General features: G+C 41.0%; 1 protein-coding gene across 3 annotated transcripts in view; it reads right to left on the bottom strand.

The window, feature by feature from the left end:
* Positions 1-2,813: 2,813 nt before the first annotated feature.
* TBC1D1 (TBC1 domain family member 1) overlaps positions 2,814-20,180 on the bottom strand; it is a 246,463-nt gene continuing 229,096 nt past the window's right edge. For all 3 annotated transcript variants that reach the window (XM_077136587.1, XM_077136588.1, XM_077136590.1), the window contains 3 exons: positions 16,065-16,234; positions 7,141-7,314; positions 2,814-3,332 (listed from right to left, as the gene is read on the bottom strand). In XM_077136587.1, coding sequence (XP_076992702.1) covers positions 3,132-3,332; positions 7,141-7,314; positions 16,065-16,234 — 545 coding nt within the window. In that variant the 3' untranslated portion in view covers positions 2,814-3,131. The remainder of the gene's footprint in view (positions 3,333-7,140; positions 7,315-16,064; positions 16,235-20,180) is intronic.

Here is a 20,180-nt window from a genome sequence, read left to right as displayed (position 1 = left end):
GTTCCCTTGGGGGACTGGGGAGAGAGGAAGAAATATTGAGCTTCTCTATCTGAGTAATTTCTGATATTCTTGCAAGCAGTGGGGACAACAAATTCAATTGGCTGAGCCCTTGATCTTGGGGCTTGCCCCTTTGAAACTTATTCCTTAGCTTATTAAGAAGCTAAGCCTACTTATAATTATACCTAAGAGTCATCTCCAAAGAACCTCTTCAGTTCCTCAGATATGGCCCCTCTCTCCAAGCCAACTCGCAGATGAACTCACTGCCCTCCCCCCTACATGAAACATAACTCCCAGGGGTATAAATCTCCCTGGCAACATGGGACAGGACTCCCAGGTATGACCTGGGACCTGCCATCATGGGATTGAGAAAGCCTTCTTGACCAAAAACGGGAAGAGAGAACTGAGACAAAATAAAGTTTCAGTGGCTGAGATATTTCAAATAGAGTTGAGAGGTTATCCTGGCGGTTATTCTTATGCATTATATAGATATCTGTTTTCAGTTTATGGTGTATTGGAGTGCGAGAGGGAAGTACCTGAAACTGTTGAGCTGTGTTCCTGTGGTCTTGATGCTTGAAGATGATTGTATAACTATATAGCTTTTACAATGTGACCGTGACTGTGAAAACCATGTAGCTGATGCACCCTTTATCCAGGGTATAGGCAGATGAATAAAGAAATAAGGACAAAAAATAAATAAATAATGGGGGACAGGTAAGTGCTAAAAAAATTGGGGGTAGACTGAAATACTAGTGGTCAATGAGAGGGACATTGTTGTTCTAGACACATGTAACCACTAAAAGGAATCATATGGAGTGTTCAGCATAGATGATATATATACATATATATATATATATATATATTTTTTTTTTTTTAACATGGGCAGGCACCGGGAATTGAACCCGGGTCCTCTGGCATCGCAGGCAAGCATTCTTGCCTGCTGAGCCACCATGGCCCACCCCATGGATGATATTTTAATGCATGTTTTATGAAATAGTGTGCTTCTTGACGGCTCATAATGTCTTAATTTAAGAGGGCAGAAATGGTGTCAAAAGAAAGATAATCTTTAAGTGCACACGTGTGTGTGTGTTATGGTCGTGGGCAAATTATGAGAGGTATTTGGTTTAAAAATTGGCCTTTAAGAATCTTCCCACAGTGATGTGAGTTGGCTGTATGTCTCCTTCTTTCCCCTCTTAATTTTTGGCTGAGACTATGCCCAAGGTATGGAATGTCCAATAGTGTTCTCATCCAGTACAATCTCAGGACAGCATCTACTATCACATACAGCTGAAGTAGCTGGTCTCCTTGCTAATATTTCACACCCTGTGGAGGTGTTACAACCTAACATGCACGTGGGTAACAGCGCTGATTTTCACTGATGGTTAGGTAATGTTCACACTTTGGTATACACATGTTCATGAGGCCACTGTTCATTCCTGGGCTGAAAGGTAAAAACCAAAATTCAAAAACAAACATAAACAACAAAAATGAGGCATGAGTTGTTTATTGTTTTATTGCTTCCGTGTTCTTATTTAATGCAGAACTAATATTCTTGAGTAATGGTAATAAGATGCCCAAAATCTCACATTATTCAACATTCAACCAGTTAAATATGATGTGGAATGGAGCCCCCAAATGTCAACTTCTTTAAGTTGTATCTGGTAGAATAACTCCAAATAAAGGCTACTGGACTTGTCATTTTGGTTTTACTAGACTGCTATCTGATGACAACAAATAACCGTTTAGGCACTGGGGCAGCACTTTTGTCTCCCTTTGAAATACATCTGGGGATTGGGGGGGGGGGTTATGATGACTCCAAACATGGCAATCCTTCCTTTCATTCCAGACTTAAGAAAGACTCCATCGCTGAGAGACTTAAAATAAACCCCTTCTGGAATAGAAAAGCAGTTATGATTGTAAAAGTAAAGACCAGAAATGATTCTGTTGACAAGGAAGTGATAAATGCCCTCACTGGTAAATGCCATTGCAAGAGAACCCATTCTACAAGAGCTCATCAGAGAGGCCTCACAAGGTGATGAAATGAAAGCAGGAAGCTGTGGGTGACTTTCTGCTTGTTGAAGGCACAGGTACTCAACACCCTGAGTTGGGCTCACTGTGTTGAGAGTTATGTTCAAAACATTCAACCTCTGAAAAGATGTTGTCAGTTGCCATATATCTGATTGCAATTTCAGCTTGATCAATTTTGCAAAGTCTCAGCATCTCAGGCACCCATGAAAATTTTGATGTGGCCTTTTCCTTTTCTGCACAAAACCTGATTCCCAAGGGGTGGAAACTCAGAGACACTCGATTGCACTGCATCATACTATGAGAAAAAATAAATACATGACTGTAATGGAGGTATGAAACTAAACAAAGGTATACATATCAGACTCCACAACTGCAGGCCATACGCTGGCAAAATCTGGTGGAGTCAAAAAAAATGGTGGTTTTTCCACAAAACATTTACTGTTACACTTTGATCAACAATACTAAAGAGATAAGCAAACATGCATGAAAACACTAATTTTTTTAAAAAAAAGACAAACCTTAAATACCAAGGATAATGATCAAATTCAAGATGCCCAATTTAAATCACTTCCAATCCTTCTTAATGGTCAACTTACTCTTCCAAAACAAGAATGGACAAAGGCCAGCTGCTCTCCACCAGAAATAAGTGAGCTTGGGCACATAAACCCTCTCTGGACAGATGATGGACCTCACATCTCTGACAGAGGAACCATTTAGATCCCTTCTGACTTTTGAAATTCCATAATATTATGAATGTTCTTCACAAACATGATAGTACTGAAAAAGGAAACAAGAAAACACAAAGGTGCATTTATTCATGCCCAAGGCATCTAAATCTAATGAGTACAGTAACAACATCCAGAGAAGGGACGAATTAGAACCTAAAACAACAAAAACAGTGAAACATTCGCCCCCTTGAATTGCAAGTTGTAGCAGAGAATTTGCATGCTGGCAAGCCAGTTTCCTCCCTGAGAAGCACACATCACGCTTCGTTCCCTCCCTCCAGCATCTTCTGTCTCTCTCAATTAAGGCCTGGACAGTGTTAGGATGGGGTAGCAATCTCTTCTCCGGAGGGGTGCTCTGGCGAGGTGCTCTCCCCTGAGCTGTCAGTCACCTGTGGGTCCCTGCCGAGCAAGGTCAGTCTCTGCACTGCTCAGCTCTGCAGTCTGCCTCCGAAGCATCTCCACCATCTGCAGCAGGGCTGACCGCTCCAGCTCTAGAGCAAGAGTGGCCTGCTTTAGCTTGCTTTCGCTGGTCAGAAGCTTCTCAACTGTGGCTTCAAGGCTTTGGATCCTACCATTTGCTACCTGGAGAATAACAGAAACATGAGAATGTAATTGCCCAGTGATAACACAAGAGAGATCCACTGTCCATTCCACCATCCAGCCTTGGGAGCATTTTGGAGATATATCTTGACAAAGGTAGTTCTATGTGTTTACCAACAGTTCTTCTTCATGGCCACACAAGACCACATTTCCTAGCTCCCCTTGTAGACAGGCTGGGCCAGTCTCACTCCCTCTGAGGCCCTCCAGCATGCCTTCCCCTGCTTTGGAGGTCATGTGTTGAGATGGTAGCATCACGATATTGAGGGAATCTGAATGTCCAAGTCACCTACTACAGGTTGGAGGGCCCTGATATGGCCAAAGGATGCTTCAGGAGAAGAGGCAAAGCCCCAGGGAGAAAAAGACTTATGTTGTGCTAAGCCACTGAGATTTGGAGCTTTATTTGTTACTGCAGCTCAGCCTAGCCTATTTTGACTAATCTACATACCTATATGTAAAAGTTGATTTTGGACTGACAAAGTCAATATGGTTTCCACATGAAGGCCCAAGTAGCAACAGCTCTCTAGTTGGGAATTCTTGTCCTTGGTTCTAACAGACATTGCTATGTCAAAGGACAGAGGCATTTTCACCCAAGCATTCTGCTAAGAGGCTTGCATGTACTACCTTGTTGAACCATAACTGCGACCCAAAGAGATAAGCAGTATCCTTATTCCCCTACAGATGAATAATGAGGGTCTCACTAGCACACAATTAATGTCAGGTAAACAGAACTGCCAGATAGGTTTCTTTCTAGCAATTGTCCTCCACTCTAATCCACCAGGGCAGGCTCCCAGGCAACAATCAGGTCAGGTACAGTGAGGCTGGGGTCTGCTGAGTATACTCCAGAAACTCCAACATTTATTTTGATGTCCTAAGGCCTTTGTGACCTATTCCTCAGTCGGCAGCTGCATTCTGGAGAACTCAGGTCACTGGGTCAGTGAGGTACTGCCCTCACTAATCCAGTATAGTCCTTTAACATTTACCCCTTTATTTTAGGTGGAAAACTTGTTTTTTTTTTTTCTCACTTTCAAAACAAGGGAAACCATTTGTTTTGAACAAAACAACACTGTGGCAGAGAGACAACTCATGACACCAAGTCTAGCTCTAGCTCTGGCTGTGCCATGAGAACACCTGAAATAGACGGAAAAAGGCTATGATCCCAAGTCTGTTAGCTGTTTCTTCCTAGGCAAGGGATGGTCAGACTTGGTATATATCTCTGTGGATCTAAGCTATACCCTCTGATCCTCAAAATCCTACCCATCATTTTATAGCCTGGGATCAGGCTCTACCTCATCTCCATGAAGAATTTCCCATTGAACTCGAAGGTATAACACAAAGCATAGCTTAGTAATTAACTGCTGTATGTAGTTATTTACCATGCTGCATACAATGTCAGGTCTCCTCAATGAGAATGAAACTCTTTCCTGGTAGAAGGCATGCCTCATCCCTTATGGGAGTCTGGTCTCCCATGGCATCTGGCTCAGTGTCTGCTCTCAATGACTCGCTGATTAAGATGAAAAATGTAAGCGGTGTCATTTGGTACAACCTGACATGTCTATGCGATAGTTTTATGTGTGTTGCTGGGCAAAACAAGTTGAACAGTTAGGTCTCCAGTTTCTAGACTAAATTCATAAAGGTTTCACAACAAGAAAATAAATGAGACTTTCATTTGCCTAACAACCATGTGACAGAACGAAGCTGAAAAATGGGTAGTTTGATACTTTTGTGCACAGAAAAAATTATTTATGAAAATTCAGAATTGTGTTTAATGCCTACCCTTGGATTGCCTCTGGAAATTGTACAGAAAACAAGGACTAGTGCTCTCCAAAGAACTTACATAATCTGGCTGAAGGACATGAATCCTTGTAACTCACAGGGAGTAATGGGAAAACTATATACAAACACCCACAATCCCTACCCCAGCTCTTTGGGCGCAACAGTGCCTGACTCATCCCACAGCAGAGGACTTAGTAAATCCTGGTGGTGGCCTAAGCTAGAGTCGCACATGCTATTGCCAGGGGGACGGAAGGAACCACTTGGTCAAGAGGAAGTCCATTCCAGGGAGAACATCTGTTATTATCAATTACAGTTTGATGCTTTTCTTGAGGAATGAGGATATCTGAGCAGTTTTTCATGACTCCTTGTCTTCACAGAGGTAGCATAGAATTGCTTTCCACTCTTCATTACACACACACAAAACCCAGAGGAATATTAACCCAAGAAAATGAATCTTTTATTTGAGTACTGCCTATATTAACAAGACAAATGCCATAAATGTGAATCTGAGCTTTGTGAGGAGTCTGTCCATCATGCCACATTCAGGGACATAACCGCTTGCTTGGGGGTTGTTTTAAATCATCACCACCACCCCATAGCCTGGCTGGCTAAGAAAGCCTCTTCATCCCCTTGAGACTTCTCTAGTGGTCAAAGCCCTTCACGTTACAGCAGAGACCTCCTGGAGAAATTGTATATAAGTATATGTTCAGTTAAAATAGTTCAACCTTAGGAAAAAAACAGCACTGAATGTCAGAATGTGACTGACTGGTTGTTCATTCAAAGCCTTTTATTTTTGTTCCTCTACGGTAAATATCTACTTGGATCTACTGAGATAAATCCCTGCTGAAAGGAATGCATTTTAGACAAGGGTTGATTTATCAGGCTCTCAAATGCTAGCCTTTTTCACATCACTGCCAAGCTCGTGTCTGCAAAGCAGCCACTTTCTGTGGAGAAAAATCAGAGGCTTAGACCAGGACAGAAAGCTTATCCCCGGGATAGCCCAAGAATGCTGTAAATTACATATTTTGGACATAAAATGAGATATATTTTTTGGACAACAAAAGGTCCAAAACGATTTCTAAGCACCAGCAGCATTACCATCCACTGTCACATTAAAAAGTAGAATGTGGTTACTTTACTCTGTTAGATGGACTGACTGACAAAGAAGCCAAACTCAGCAGTTAGATATCCTTTTCCTCGTCTCACAGATGAGAGGGTCAGGACAGAGAGCGGTGGCAGCCTGCCCGGGGTGGCAGTGAGTGGGGGATCTGGCATGTGGCGAGATCCAGGCCTCTGGACGCACACCTCTTTGCTTGGTCCAGCCCACCCATGAGTGAGCCTAAGATTTTTTCACCTTTCTTCTGTATGTCCTCATTCATATTTATCCATGTTAAATCGGAAGCTTCTAGAGGGGAGAACAGTGCCCTTCACCAATCAAATCTTTGTATTTGCATCAAGAACTCACAAATAATGAATCCACACTCTGGTTTATTTTGTTGGGTAGATTTCTGTGTTACTTTCCTCCCTTATCTCCCTCCATGGACCTAGCTGATTTTGCTCATGGAAGTTAAAGACCCCAATTCTCCGGCTATTACTCAAAGCACAATTGCTGGCATCCAGCTAATTAGTGCTGCGTCATCCAGAACCCAAGTTCATCTCTGGGCCTTTCTCCAGAAGGTGAAATGCAAAAAAAAGTCCTCTCAGAAAATGTTCAGAACCCAAAATGTTTAGAACATATTTGTAGAGAATGAAATTAGACTTTACAAGTACAGAATCTGATTTTTCACTGTAGAAACTCTACTATAGTTAAATCAAAGTCCTCTCAGAAAGCTCCAGGACTGTCTGACCTTGGCACAGGATAATCAATTCTCCTGGGATACCTTTGATCCTAACTATAAACAGATCAGGGTGCAAAGGTCCTCTGGCCATGGGAAAACCCCAGAGCCGGTGCCTATGGTGAGTTAATGAGTGACTGAATACTTATGGCTCAGGAAGCTGCTTTATCAACATTCTCTACCTGCAATTGTTCAAGGAGGTCGAGGTTCTGTTTGCGTAGGCTGCTGTTGGTTTTCTCTAATTTGTCCATTCTTTGGTTGTCACTGAGAGGAGAGGAATCGATAAGTTCTTCTTGAAGTACGTGGTACTCAACTTCATAAGCTTGTAACTGTTTGGAGATGTCCATCTCAAACACCTGTTATATACAGACAAGTCATCAGGCACTGAAAATGAGAAAAATCGTGCACGTGCACACACACAAACACAAACACACATACAGGTAACCGTTCAACAAGCATACATTAAGTGCCTACTCTATGCTTAGCACTATGCCTGGTGCTATAAGTGAAAAATACTGAAAAGCCTCTATGCTGAGAAAGTAATAATTTTAATTGAGAAGATAGCTATAAAGACACCTAGAAATAATTCTAAGGTAACAATAAATGCAGGTTTCTGGTACTCATCTTCCAAAATAGGTAACTGCATTTTTAATAGAGCTTACTAAAAAAATTATTTTTAGTTCTTGCATCAGTACTTGCTTCTTGTCTCTGAAAATTCTGTAAGCCTGGATACATCAACCATGGATTAAAAGGAGAAAAAACCAAAACAAAAGAATCATGGGCCTATTTGCCCTGTCATGGAGTCAAAGCTCAATTATAGTTCAGTTGGGTTTTCAGAGTTATAAGAACAGCTAAGTAATGGGATTGTTTACCAAAAAAAAAAAAAAAAAGCCCTCCTTGCACACAAGATAAACAAAAATGAGCCCAAATCCAAATGTCACCCATACAGATGAGTGAATATGAAACAATGCTTGACTTGTCTTTCTTCCTATAATATTAATAGTGATGAAAAAACCACGCGTGAAAAACAACTCCAAAGTGCAAAAGTGACTCCTGTTGTTCATGCTGGTACTTTATCTTGGTACACTGCAGGGCTTCATCCATGTAGGGAGGAAGAGGGAGCCAGGTGCTGCCTGAGGCTATCCCTTCCTCCCACTGCTTCTATGGAATGACCCCGGTGGGGCTGCGCCTTGCAGCACAGGTGTGACGTCCCAATGTGTATCCAGTAAATTTGGGATTTCAGGCAAGCTGGGCCCACGTGTAAGAAAACCCAAAATGTTCAGAACATATTTGTAGGGAATGAAATCAGTACAAGTACGGAATCTGATTTTTCACTGTAGAAACTCTACTATAGTTAAATCAATGAAACACTTGCTTCCCCTGATGATACCTTATTAGCATCTGGAAAGAATGAGCCTTACCTGTCCTGAAATCAATTTTCAAAAAAGTGTTTACTTTCTCACATTTCCAAAAATGTGAGATTCCAAAATGTGAGATTCCATAAGTCTTGTTTTATTTTCTCTCCTTTGACATTAATTTTCCAGCTTCCTGGTTTTCAATATAATTAAATGCATTAATTAGGCATAGATGTCATTCTAAGCCTAAAAACTAAAATACAGTAAATATTTATGGTTTGTGTGTGTGTGTGAATATTTTATTAAACCCAACTGGTTCTCTTTTGTCCCTTAGAGTCACTGCGATGGATTATCTTCCCCATCACTGCTGAGGTCACTGGACTCCAGGATGTTCAAAAAGCCGATAAAGCAGAGGCTTTGAATTCAGGCCTCCACTGGAGACCCTCTGAAATGACCTTGAGCAAGTTACTTAACCTCTCCTGCCCACAGTTCCTGGCCTCCAACATGAGGGTGGTAAGACCTACCTCCCATCTCGTTGTGAGAATTACCTGTGATAGCTCCTCAAAGTTTAAGCACAGTGCCGGGGGGGTCGAGCAGGCACTCACCTAGGTAACTGACCTGCTACCACAAGCTTGCCCTGAAACCCCAGCATTTCAGCCTTGTGTTCAGCAAAATCACAGATGATACCACTTCATGGAACTTAGGAGAACAGCTCAAATAGAGTAAAAACCACACACGTTAAAACCAAGATTGCCGTTAGTATTACTGGGCAATTATAAATACGGTGCTGAATAGCTGTCTATAGACACAATTACTTTTTTCCTTCTTTAAAGACTTGTCTGGAAATGATCTCCCAAGCTGGAAAACCTTGGCAACAAAGCCCCTGGCCTTTTACACAGATTGATGATCTGCCGAGGTTGATGGCTCTCAGCTTTGCCTGAAGCTCTGGACTGCCTCCATTCATCTCCAGGAACCACCCTGGGTCATAATCATCTCTGCTCAATAACATCATCTCTTGACTGCCAAAACAGTTACAGTCCTTGATTTCACAGTTATGTCCTAGAATTCATCCCAAGCCCTGGCAGAAGATGCCTGGTGGTTAGAAAAGAACCCTCACTCCTGAACAAGGTTTCAGCCCTTTCGTCAATTCCTTGGGGAAGACAATTAGACAAAAGACAGGAGAGGTTGGCAGGAGGGCATTTGTCCTTTAGCACTTAAAGGGAACAAACAACTCACGACTGGTGCCAGTTCCAGGCCAGAACAAGGTCAGACCAGCCTACAGTGAAAACCTGATCCTCAAGTACGTTACCTCACAGAAGCATAATTGATGCGCTAAAAAGGAGGAATATTAAAATCTGGATGTTGACACTGTGAGGGCTTTTCATCTCTTGTCCAAACGCTGTTGAGACTGGTTGGGTGTGCTCCTCTCCCATGGTGGATGGAGAGAAGCAAGTGCCTGGCTCTGGCTGTGTCTTGTATAAGCCTTTCCCTGAGCTCTGGCCACTCTACAAAGCACAGCCCTGCTGCAAGATGATCTGGCTTTAACCTTTTCTCTCAGTCCATCTCAGAGAAATTCAAATATGTAACTACTCGGGATCTAGTGCCTTCCCATCATCCTGGCTTTTACTTTCTAAGATTTTCAAGCAGGTTCCAGAATTTTGGTGCTGAAGAAGAATAAACATTCTTTTCTGCTTGTCACAGCAGGAATGATCATTTCCATGTCTTCAACATTTTGCCAAAAAGATTTAAAAAAATTCATTTTTTAAGTTATTGAAGCAACAGGGCTGCATTACAGGCTTGAAAAATAAAATAAAAATTATCAATACAACTTCCATCATCTATTTCCCTTCATCTTTTTTCTGTAAGCATGCCCTCCTAGTTATAAACATAGCAAACATAACTCTTTCTATCCCACCTGTTTCATGTAACATTATATCATAAGACTGTTTTCATGTTGCTATATAGCCTTCATAACCACAACTGTAAATGGTTATTTCATCTTCATGTTATTTCATCTACTCAACATACCGGAACCATACTTATTCATTCCTCAATTGTTAGACTTCTAGTTCCTTCCAAGATTTTGTTATTATAACTGACAATTCTAAAAGAACATCCTTGTACATATGGTTTTCTCATAGTTTGGATTATTTCCTAAGGATAACCGTCCAAGAACTGGGATTACTGACTCAAAGAGCATGAGTATTTTACTGGTTTGTGATACACATTAACAAATTGCTTCCCAATTGGGAATAATCAATGTACAAAGCCATTAGCAATGTACGATTGTATTAACTACAGTATACCTTTGGCACTTGGCGCTGGCAGTTTAAAAATCTCATTTTGTCAATCTAGTAGTGAAAGGCATTTTGTGGTATTAAAATTTAATATTTACCTTCATAATATTTAGTTGGATATTTTCTCATGTATTTGTTTACTAGATGGAGCTCCTCTTAAGCAAACTGTTTATGTTCTTGGCCCATGAGCTATTGGAGATTCAGCATTTCTCTTTGCAATCCATGGAGACTCTGTATAATGAAGACATTAACCCTGGTGTCCATAGAATCTGCCATGTAACTTTGCACCTTCCTAACTTCCAGACCCTGTCTCCCACCTATTGCGCCCAGTGGCAATGCCAAAGGCAGAGAGTGGGAACAATCTGCCCTGGGAGTGGCAATAAGGAGGTGCATCATGCGGAGTGAATTAAAAAAAAACCAAGAATACAACTAAAAGCTGGTCTGCTTTTTATTAGCATCATATGTGAGCGATTCTAAACAATGCCAGTGGTAAAATACTCCTCCTCACTGCACCCCACCCTCTTGGTATGGTACTAATTGGCCTTTTAAAAACTACCTATTTTTTAATTTAATTCTTTGAAAAATAACATAAACAAAAAAAGCAAAAAAAGTCAAAGCACGCCACAACAATTAGTTGAAGAAAAGATTTCAGAGTTTGGTATGAGTTATAATTCCACAATTTTAGGTGTTTACTACTAGCTGCTCGAAGATACTGTAGACTAAAAGAAATATCAATATAGTAATTCAGCAATCGTAGTCATTTGTTAAACCCTACCTACCTTCTCTGTATAGCTCCACAATTACCTTTGATCTTTCTCCCATTCTTTAGGGGTATTATGGACTATACCCATTCTAACTTTTTCATGTTGAAAGGGGCTGTCAAAAATATGAGATAGGGGGATGGAACTAGTTGATTTTCTAGAGAGGCTGGTCCCTCTGGGTTTCAGGACTTATCTAGCCTAAGAACCCATCTGGAGGTTGTAGGTTTCCAGAAAGTAATCATAACGCATGGAACATTTGCAAAGTCTCAGATAGAGACCAAGGTATTCTTTAGAGTTGGCAGGAATGGTTTTGGTTGGGGTTTGGCAAACCACAGTAAATATCAATATATAGCTGAAGCTTGTATTAAGAGTAGTCTCCAGAATAGCCTTTCAACTCTATTTGAACTCTCTTAACCACTGATACCTTATTTTGTTACAAATCTTTCCCCCCCTTTTAGTCAGGAAAGCATTGTTGATCCCACAGTTCCAGGCCCAGACTTGTCCCATGGAGTCATCTCCCAAGTTTCCAGGGAGACTTTCACCCCTGGATGTCATGTCCCATGTAGCGGGGGAGGGTAATGATTTTCTCTGCAGAGTTGCATTTAGAGAGAGGCCATACTGAGCACCAAAAGAGGTCCTCTGGAAGTAACTCTTAGGCATAATTATAGGTAGGCTTAGTTCCTCTGCTACATACATAAGCTTCACAAGAGCAAATCTCAAGATGAAGGGCTTGCCCTATTGACTTGGGAGTTGCTAATGTTTGACACAGTGTCAGGGGTTCCTCAGTGGTAAAGTGTAATAATTTCATAATTTTTCTCCCATCCTTCAAGGGACTTTGCCAATACTTTTTGATTATCTGCTCAACATACTCTGGGATGTATTCAAGCATTACATTAAGCTGTACAGAATTATAAGCCCTCATTCCTATTTTGGGCTCCATGTAAAACTACCTATTTTTAATGGTGCAAACTGCCAAAGAAATAGGGGTTCCTCCCAATAGCAGAATAGGCACCCTCGACACAGGCTCCAAAATACAGGAACTTGGTTAATATTTGGGTTTCTAGCCTCTAAACTCCAGTAGAATAGGGAATTTAGTGTGTTTTTAATAAAGTTGCCCATGGTAGAGCTTTTCAAATGTTCGTGTGTACATGAGTCCCCTGAGGATCTTGTTAAAATGCAGATTCTCAGGCGGTACAATGGTGGCTCAGTGGCAGAATTCCCTCCTGCTGTGCCAGAACCTGGGTTTGATTCCCGGAGTCTGTCCATGCAATTAAAAAAAAAAAAAGTGTAGATTCTCATTCAGCAGGTCTGGGGAGGGGCCCCAGATTATGAATGTCTAACAAGTTCCCACATGATACCATCATGACGACTTTGGTCTGCCAGCCACACTTTGATAAGAGCCAGAAGGATGTTCAAAATAGGCTACTTGCCACATTTCCCAAAGCCCCTTTCCAACTCTGTTTTTCTTCCTTAAACTTAACATAAGTCTTTGTAGTCAGACTTCACTCACTGTGATAAGAATACAACACTGACCTCTTTCCCTTTGTTTCTATTTATCCCCAGAATTTTCCTTCTTCTTGGGCCTTATTGGCCAAGGGATTTTTATGGTCTGCATTCAACCAACAGTTACCTCGTAGGAACAAAGGTACAAGAGGAACCACCAAGTGGCTTCAAAGACCCTTATCCTTTTGCCTAGACTCTGTCAAATTTGGAACCAACTCTTCTCTGGCCGCATCCAATGCCTTCTTGTTGAGCCAGAGCTTCGGAGCCTTGCCCTTAGCTACTTTCTCTCTCGTCCTCGATTCAGGCTGTGCCCCTATAAAGGGGGCGTTTAATGAAATGGCTGTCACAGAGACCACCCAGACCTCCAGCAGCCCCCACCCCATGACAGAGAGTTCTGTTTGTGCAGTGATGCATGTATCATTTCTACTCTTTAGCCCTTCCAACGCTTCAGCCCTGGGGTTCTCAGAGGCTGCAGAGAAATCGCAGTGCACCCCAGTCTTGCTCTCTGAGGACCCTCTGGAGGAGTGGGGGTGGGGGTGGGAGCGAGAAAGCAGGAAACCTGAGAGAGGTCAAGTTCCAGATAGAAAATAGAGTAGGGAATGAAGGCAGGGAGCTGCCTAGTAGTATTCCTGTTTTCCATCAAGACTTTTGGTAAAAAGAAAACCTGGGCCTTAAAATATAGATTTTGTGCTCCCTACACCCTCCCCCACCCACCTCCCAACTGCCCCACACTGTACATGGCAGGCACCCAGATTTCTCTCTGTTCTCTCATCCCTGTGCCCTTGAATATGCTGTGATCTCTTAGTTCAAGGGTCTAATCTGTCTCACCGCATGTTTTTATAAATAAAGTTTTACTGTAATGCTGCCACATTCATTTGTTTACATACTGTCTACAGCTGCTTTCCTGCTGCAATGGAAGAGCTGAGCAGTTGCAACAAAGTTGAATTGTCGCAACAGAGACCTTCTGACCTGCAAAGCCTAAACTACTACTAGGTCTTCTGCAGAAGAGATTGGCTGACCTGTCTTAGCTCATTCTTTCAGGCCTAGCTGAACCAGTTCCTTCAACTTCCAACAGGCAGTGCAGGCCGCTCTGCCAGCCAGGCTCCCATAAGCCCTTGCACAAGCACCACGACAGCACTTAACCACATTTGTAATTATTGGATTAAATATTTATTTTCTGCATTGGATGGGTGGGGAGAGGCCATGGGCTTTGGGATCAGAGACACATTACAATCTTGGCTCTGCCATTTAATATAGGTTACAAGTCATGTTCCTTGCTCTGTGCCCAGTTTCCTCAGCTACATAAAACTGGGGGCTATAATTCCATGCCTCAGAGTCATTAAGGAGTCAGTGGAATAGTGAAAGCCAAGTTCAAAACACAATGCCTGAAGCAAATCAGGTACATATGTAGAAATACTGTTCTCTTTCCATGTTGTGTCCATTTCCATTTTTCTGACACTTAAAAGGGCCCCTGATGCATGCTACGTACTCTCAGTAACTGTTTATCTCCTACAGAAAAGGGGGAGAGTAGAGAATTATTTTCTAGGGTTCAATATTCAGGAGATAAACTGAACATAGCCAAGACTGCCTTTAAGGCCAGGAAGGAATAAATTAATCAAGGGGTGGATAATTCAGTGTTCACACTCATGTAAAATACACAGAAACTCTGATGACACCCAGGAGCATTTGGTGTTGTACAGCAGCTGCTAAGAACAGTTAGAGGCCAGAGGGATCCAAGTTTGAAACTCTGCCCTTCCACTTTGCAGCTAAGACTGCAGGCCAGTTAAGGCCTGGCCTTAACTTTGTATCAGGTCCCCGCATGGGTTAAAACCACCTCTCCTCTCAGTAATGTGGTCAGCATAGAATGAGACCAAGTGTTCGCATAGCTTCACATAGAAACTGGCAAAAAGGATTCAACAAGTCAAAGCTATTCACATCAACAGGAACATTCAGGGAAGTAAAGTTCAAAGAGAAGCAGAGCCTGTCAGTTAACCAAAGGTAAGTGCACAGTGGAAAAGAACTGCTGTTTCACATTGGCATAGATAATATATAAACAGAGATTCAAAGAAGCAATTGGTATGAAATCCCCTCCTTTTTCCCATGGCAGACTTGTTTCTTTTCTCTGGGCTCAACACCAAAGATGGAGCAGCAAATGGAAGTCACAAACGCTTGCATCTGGTTGTGAGTAATTAAAATCATTGGATTCCTCAAACTATCAGAAATACCAAGAATAAGGATGTTTTTTTAAACAGCTTTACTGCACTATTTATTTTTTGTGTTTTTTGTGTTTTTTTGCACGGGCAGGCACCAGGAAGCAAATGTACTGTTTGTTTTTAACTAATACCTCCATGTTTTCATTATATTTGGAGCAGGTGAGGTAAGTACTACGGTTACAAGAGGGTTTACTGCTGACTCTGGCACAACCCAATGCAGAAACCTCTTCCAGACCATTCTCAGCCGTCCAGTCTCTGGTCACTTCCAACGGTGACCTCACAACTCTACTAAGCAGCTCAACCCTTCATAGCCAGCTCGCATTACTGGAAGGTTCTTCCTCATGCAGAGTCGCAATCTGCTTTCCCCCTAACCCAGATCATTTATCAACAGATCTGGTTGTAATTACCCAACTGAATTAACCTCTTAACCCTCAACATTTAAGAACATAATGGCTCTATGGGACAAGGAAACCAGAGGTGCTGAAAGCACAGATGGGGAAATGAGTACTGCAAAAGATCATGTCATGGACAAACCTACAGAATATGCACTCGTTATCACAGCTTTGCTATCAAAGAGTTATTTTTAGAAAATTCCAATTAACGTCATTCAGCGGAAAACTCAAGAGTGCTCATTTAACTAAAGCCTATATTGTCTAAATGTATTTTAGAAGAGCAAACTACTATGCGTGAAGCCTCTGAAATGGGAAACACTATCTACTGATGATTTGTGCTTGTGAGCCCACCTGAGCATCGCTTCCCTGTGACAATTCACCATTACACTCAGGCACACACCCTCACATGTCCAGTCAGTCATTCAACACGTTGTTTGTAATGTGCCTCCCACATGGAAGGCATCGTGCAAGAGACGGTTCAGAAAACACAGTGGTAGGAAACAGTTTCTGCCCAAAAAGAAATTTCAGTTTCTCCATATCATGAATCATTTGAGCAGCCTTTGGAAGGTTCCAGCAGAATCATACCTGATTGATGGTCTTCTCCATTTGCACCAAGCCCAGGTTTGGTAGTGTATTTTTAATAAAGTCAACTATGGTTTCCAGGTTTTCATGCTGCAGAATCAAGGGTTTATGACTTCCCAACAGACCTAAAGCCACTTTAAATATGACCTCTGATCCCTGAAGAAAGATCATATCTGGGAAAACACAGAAATGCAGAAAGTTAAACTAAACCAGTTTCTGATGAAATAACATTCTGTTTCCTTTGCCATAGTACAGGGCTGCACACGGCAGAGTAGGAGCGTGGGAAACACAACACCAAACTGTGAACTTTATTCCCTTTTTAACATATTCTGGATAGGGATGGCAAGCTTATATTACAAATAATAAAAATATACATTTATGGCTGAGATTTTATTACAGGTTCAGATATATCATTTTCACTCCAAAAATAAATTCAAGCATGCTTCAAAATTTAAATTGAAAAATAGAACTTAGGAAAATTTTTTAAAAATTTAATTGAGAAAGAAAAAAATGATAGCTTTTATTAGTCTACTTTTCTATGAATACTGTGAATTTTAAAGGAGCTATGAAAACATGTTTTAATGGGTAAAACAAATATTTTCTTATAGATATAGCATCAGAGAGTAAGGGAGGGCAAGTGAAAAAGGGTCTCTTGGTTTCCTCTGTTGTGAAATTGGGTGTTGAATTAGAAGATCTCTTAAAAACTCAGCACAATGGAAAAAGGGCATTATTAAATACTTACAAGTCTACTGAATTTATGGAGTAAATTTTTTTCCTCTGAGGAATTCAAAGACCTCTATCAAGATTACTTTCTAGCTCTTGCCATGCTTTTTCTTAGAATGGCTGGCAAATGCTAACAATTCCTTCAGAGTCAGAGGGAGAGTAAGTGGCCAATGCAGCTGGCTGAACAGTGAAAGCAGAGCCTTGACCGGTGTCCCCTTTTCTCTAACCACCTTTGTCATATGGTTGGCGCCACTCGAAAGAGAATCAAATTATTGGGGCTAATGGCATAGCCATGATAACTAATTATTAGATGACTAAACTCAGTCAAGTTAACGAACAAATGAATAATAATATAAGGAAAAATATCATTTTAAAGACAAGTACATAAATAAATTAGAGACAACTGTCAACATTTTTCCTCCCTTTTTTTTGGCTGTAGGATAATGGACATGGCAAAGCAGATGTAAACGTCTATCAAATCAAAGAAGGCAAAAGAAGGTGAGACAAAGAAGCCCCAGACTGTGTGCCTCTTTAGGTGGCTTAACATGGCAATGATTAAAAAACACTAAGACCTCACCCTCTACATGGGACAGGATTCCCAGGGGTGTAAATCTCCCTAGCAACGTGGGATGGAAATCCTGGAATGAGCCAGGACTCACTATCAAGGGATTGAGAGAACCTTCTTGACCAAAACAGGGAAGAGAGTAATAAGACAAAATAAAGTGTCAGTGGCTGAGAGGTTTCAAACAGACTTGAAAGGTTATCCTGGAGGTTATTCTTATGCATTATATGGATATCCCATTTTTAGTTTATGGTGTATTAGAGTGGCTAGAGAGAAGTACCTGGAACTGTAGAGCTGTGCTCCAGTAGCCATGTTTCTTGAAGATGATTGTATAATGATATAGCTTTCACAATTTGTGTGATTGTGAAAACCTTGTGTCTGATGCTCCTTTTATCTACGGTATGGACAGATGAGTAAAAAATATGGATAAGAAATTAAAAAAATAATAGGTGTAATAAAGGTTAAAATAAATTGAGTAGATTGAAATACTAGTGGTCAAAGAGAGGAAGGGGTAAGGGGTATGGTATGTATAAGTTTTTCCTTTTTTCTTTTTTATTTCTTCTGCTGGAGTGATACAAATGTTCAAAAAAATGATCATGGTGATGAATATACAGCTATATGATGATACTGTGAGCCACTGACTGTACACCATGTATAGAATGTTTGTATGTCAAGAATGTTTGTATGTTTGTTAAGGTTTGACAACAAAAATATTTAAAAAAAAAACACTAAAAAATAGAAAAGCAAAGGATGGTCTGCTGCTGTGCAAATGGGAAATTTATCAGGGTGGGAGTGATTTCTGGACCAAGTAGAGGGAGAGAAAATTACAGACTGATGTCGCTGCTGGGCAGTTTAGCTTTCCAGAGGCTCTGAGACCTTCACGACACCCTCAACCTGTGAGCTGGCCTGGCTCCTGCTGGGTGCAGCCCTGAGCAACAAGGGTGCTGACACCAGCCGACCCCAGCCTGGTCCTCTCACGGAGCTCAGAAGCCATGCTGCTTCCACAAATGTCCCAACAACTGACGCCTCGGGATGGTCCCGGGTAAACGGGGCAGATCCCTTGCTGCCGTCTTAGGTTTGGTTGTACAGGCTGAGAAGATACATTAGAGAACTGAGATTGGATCTTTGAAACCTTAAGCTTCTTAGGAAGTATTACGATGTCAAGGCAGTGCCGTGGGGGAGTATTCCTACAAATTGGGGGATTTTTATTGTTTCTACTATGAGAAATGTGTGATTTATAAAATACACCATCTACCCATGTCGTTCACCACTACAGAAGAAGATCTAAAATAGTACTGTAACTAAGATGTATTTTAAAACAGAAATGGTATTTCCAAAGGCAAAATGATAAAGCAAATTTGACGTTTCTGTCGTTTAGGTAGAATGACTTCCTTTCAATGTGTGAAGGTCTACAGCTGAACAGAAATGGGTGGAATCTTTCAGAATAAATAGCAAGACATTTTTTGCTGGGATCCTGGGGAAAGGATTTCATTACCAGACCAAATGACTTGTTATAGTCTGGCATCTTTAGTCCCTGAAGGACAAGTCCTTTCAATTTAGATACAGTATGACATCTAAAACCAATTAAAATAAATAATTTTATGAGCCTAATCATATATGCAAACCACATTGATGGTCTTTTAAGGTTAGCAACAGAAAATCTTCCAAGTTTTACTCCTCTAGGATCCTGGTTTTTATAAAAAATCGACTTAGTAGAGTGCTTCCCACGATTCTAAATTAAGACTCTCTCGACTACAGGAAGCAAACAAAGGGGAGTTTGGAGGGTTTTTACTTTTTTCTCTCTCGCTTTGTTTCTTTATTGGTACATTAAAAAAAAATTAAGCAAAACAAAATATAACCCTGGACATGTTTATTTCATCGTTGTCAGTCTGTATTTAATGTAATAAAGAAAGGTTCTTTGCGGGGTTCTCTACATTTTAAGAGCACCCTTCCAAGCAGCTGAGAAGTTTCTTCAAACCTGACTCGACAAGCATTCATTGAGAATTTAACATACGCCAGGCATGGTATTAGGGAGGCACTAGGGATTAACCCATGCACAAAGGACAAACTGCAGACCAACAATGACTGCTTTGGCAGAGTTATGCCCAAAGCAGGGTGCTATAAGAACAAAGAGAGAGGAAAAGTCCAAAGATGGGTGACTGCTGAACCCAGTCTTGAAGGACCAATAGAAACTTGTTAGGAAATAAGTCAAAGTGTAATATTCTGAACAGAAGGAAAAGAAGGTGGAAATGTAGAGAGGTCTGACAGAACCATGTCATGTTCCAGAGCCAAAAAATAGTTTGGTGTGGCAAGAACTGTGGTTATGTGGAGAGGAGAGACCACTTAAATTTATCTGACTACACTTGAGGGCAGCACTTATGCCCTTTAAACAGCTACTGCCTTTTCCCTCCATTGGCAGAATTTTAAAATTTAATTAAAATTTTAAAACAATAGTAAAAAAAAAAAAGAAATGTTACTTGCAAGCCCATTGCTCTATCCCAACTATTTTCATTTTTGCCCATCTTCCAATCCTTACACATTCACATTCTGAAAATTTTTTTTTTTAAGTAATACTACTCTCTTTGGAAAAGTGAGTTAATTTCCTACATTTGAAAACACTGCACAAGAAAGCAAAATGTTGGAACTACCCCCAGAACTACAGTAGCCCAGCTCCAACACTGTAGCCAACTTCCTTTTAAAAGCACTTTCTTCACTTCCTTTTCAAGCCACCTAAAAACAGGCAAAGGGTTTTACCAGGCAGGAAGTAGAGGAAATCTTAAATTCAGCTGACTCCAGCACTTTGCAAACTATTTGCTGAGAACAACCAAATAACT

Source organism: Tamandua tetradactyla, chromosome 19 (assembly GCF_023851605.1).
Source record: "Tamandua tetradactyla isolate mTamTet1 chromosome 19, mTamTet1.pri, whole genome shotgun sequence".
NCBI lineage: Eukaryota > Metazoa > Chordata > Mammalia > Pilosa > Myrmecophagidae > Tamandua > Tamandua tetradactyla.
The sequence above is the reverse complement of the archived record's forward strand: the minus strand, read 5'-3'. Positions and strand labels throughout refer to the sequence as shown.